The 1,894-nt window shown below is 61.4% G+C and overlaps 1 protein-coding gene across 1 annotated transcript in view; it reads left to right on the plus strand.

Annotated features, from left to right (window-relative positions):
* Positions 1-1,818: 1,818 nt before the first annotated feature.
* Positions 1,819-1,894, plus strand: part of LOC104511788 (ammonium transporter Rh type B-A-like) — a gene marked incomplete at its 3' end in the record, with an annotated part of 3,603 nt that continues 3,527 nt past the window's right edge. Inside the window, exon 1 of the mRNA XM_010154535.1 lies at positions 1,819-1,888. Coding sequence (XP_010152837.1) covers positions 1,819-1,888 — 70 coding nt within the window. The remainder of the gene's footprint in view (positions 1,889-1,894) is intronic.

Consider the following 1,894-nt stretch of genomic DNA (forward strand, 5'->3'; position numbering starts at 1 on the left):
TGAGCGGTGAGCGCCGGCCGTGCCCTTGCTCCCTGCCCCTTCCCGGCTTTTCCTGCTTTCTCCTCTTCCCCCCTCTCCAACACCTCCCGGAGGAACGCACGGGGAGGAGGAAGCACAATTTCCCATTGTGAGCATCTTTCTCTTTATTGTTCTGCTCGGCAAAACACAGCGTGCCCGGCTAACAAACATCCCTTTATCCGCAGGCCACAGCGTCGGGGACTTCAGGGAAAATGCCAGCCCCGCACAGGGCTCCAGGGCTCCGGTAAAACCTCCCCTCAGCATCGGCCCCCTGCGCCCGACGGCGCTCGCTGCTCCCGCAGACATCCGGGCAATGGTTTATTTATACCCCCGCATATACTCCCCAGGGATGCTGCTATCATCCTTCCAGGAGGCTCCCACGGCTCTGGCATCCCACCCCTAATCCTGCCCTGTGAGAAGCCTTTGGGGGGCTTCCCCATCGTCACCTTGGGACCGGGATGCTGCCGGGAGCAAAACACGGACACACAATGGGGCTGTGTTCTGGGCTGCCTTATCTTCTCCCTCCCCCAGGGTCCATCTCCCAGGGTCTCCACCTCTTCTCGAAGGCAACACAAGACAAGCAGCATCTGTCCTCAGCACAAAGGGACAATCCTGGCCTCACTGTGGCACACAGCACAGAGACCAACCCCTCCCAGGGGGAAGTGGGGCCAGGGCACACGCTGGCTGCCCAGCTCCTCACCCCCAGCTCCCAGTCCCTGTTCAAACGGGGCTGCTTATTGCTGAATGCAATCACCTGCCCTAACTGACAGCAGCAGGCTGGGCTGGAAGCCTCCGAGGCTCCCCCAGCCCAAACCGGTCAGTGCTTTGGCTCATTTTAAAAAGCAAAAGGTGGCCAGAGTTTTGCCTCTCCCCCAGATATTCCCCCGCAGCAGCACTGCAGACTCCCCTCCTGCATCTCCCCAGGGTTATTCTGTGGGTCTGGAGCTGTTCAGAAATCACCCATGATCCCCCTCTATCCCATTTCCCATGACCACGGCTGCAAAAGCAGATCCTGACCCCCCCGTCAGTGCCCTGGAGAGCAGCTCAGGGCTCCTTGGCTGGAGGATGGTGTTTCCCAGCTCCGTGGTACCACGAACGAGCCGAGTCTCTTGCCTCTTCCCCCAGCACAGGCGGCAGCTACACCCCTCGGCTCTCACAGTCCCACAGCCCGCAGCAGGGCGCTCGCCGGGGCCTCCAAAAGTGACTCATTCCCCTTCCCCATCCCGTCAGGGCATGACCCCAGCCTGACGCTGCTTATCTGAGATCATAATTTGGCCGGGCGCTGTGGAAAGGAGTTTCCTGAATCACTTCCCAAACACAGGCTGTGTTTCACCCCTCGGCTCTTTTCCTCTCCCTTTCTGGGATGTGTACACGCTCGCGGCGCGCTACAAACACCCCTCGGCAAAAGCAGCCAAAGAAAAGCCAAGGAAACCCTCCCGTTCCAGCTCCTCCCACCTCTCTCGTGCCAAACCTCCAGAAAGGCTGAAACCTCCCCGGCCATGGATCCTCTGCCACCCCAAATCCCACCTCGACTCCCTGGCGCCCAGCCAAGGTGGATGGCGACACCTAAAGCCCCACTTCCCCGGCACAGCGGCCCGAGCTGTGTAAAACGGGGTGCTGAGGCGTGTCGGGGCGACCAGCCTGGGATTTCCGTGTTGGCCGCAGCGTCCCACTCCCGGCCGGCTCTTCCGCCCTTGGGAAGCACCGAGGCGAGGGCAGGACCTGGCAGGCGGGGTTTGCAGCCCCAGCGTGTCTCTCCTTGTGTCTCCCTGGTTTCGGGGGCTTTACTTGCCCCACAACATGCCTGAGCACCCCACCGCCACAAGGCTCCGGCTCGCCGGGCTCTGCTTCTTCCTCCAGATGCTGATCAGCACCA

Source organism: Eurypyga helias, unplaced genomic scaffold, assembly GCF_000690775.1.
Source record: "Eurypyga helias isolate BGI_N326 unplaced genomic scaffold, ASM69077v1 scaffold27196, whole genome shotgun sequence".
In the NCBI taxonomy this organism is placed as follows: Eukaryota; Metazoa; Chordata; class Aves; order Eurypygiformes; family Eurypygidae; genus Eurypyga; species Eurypyga helias.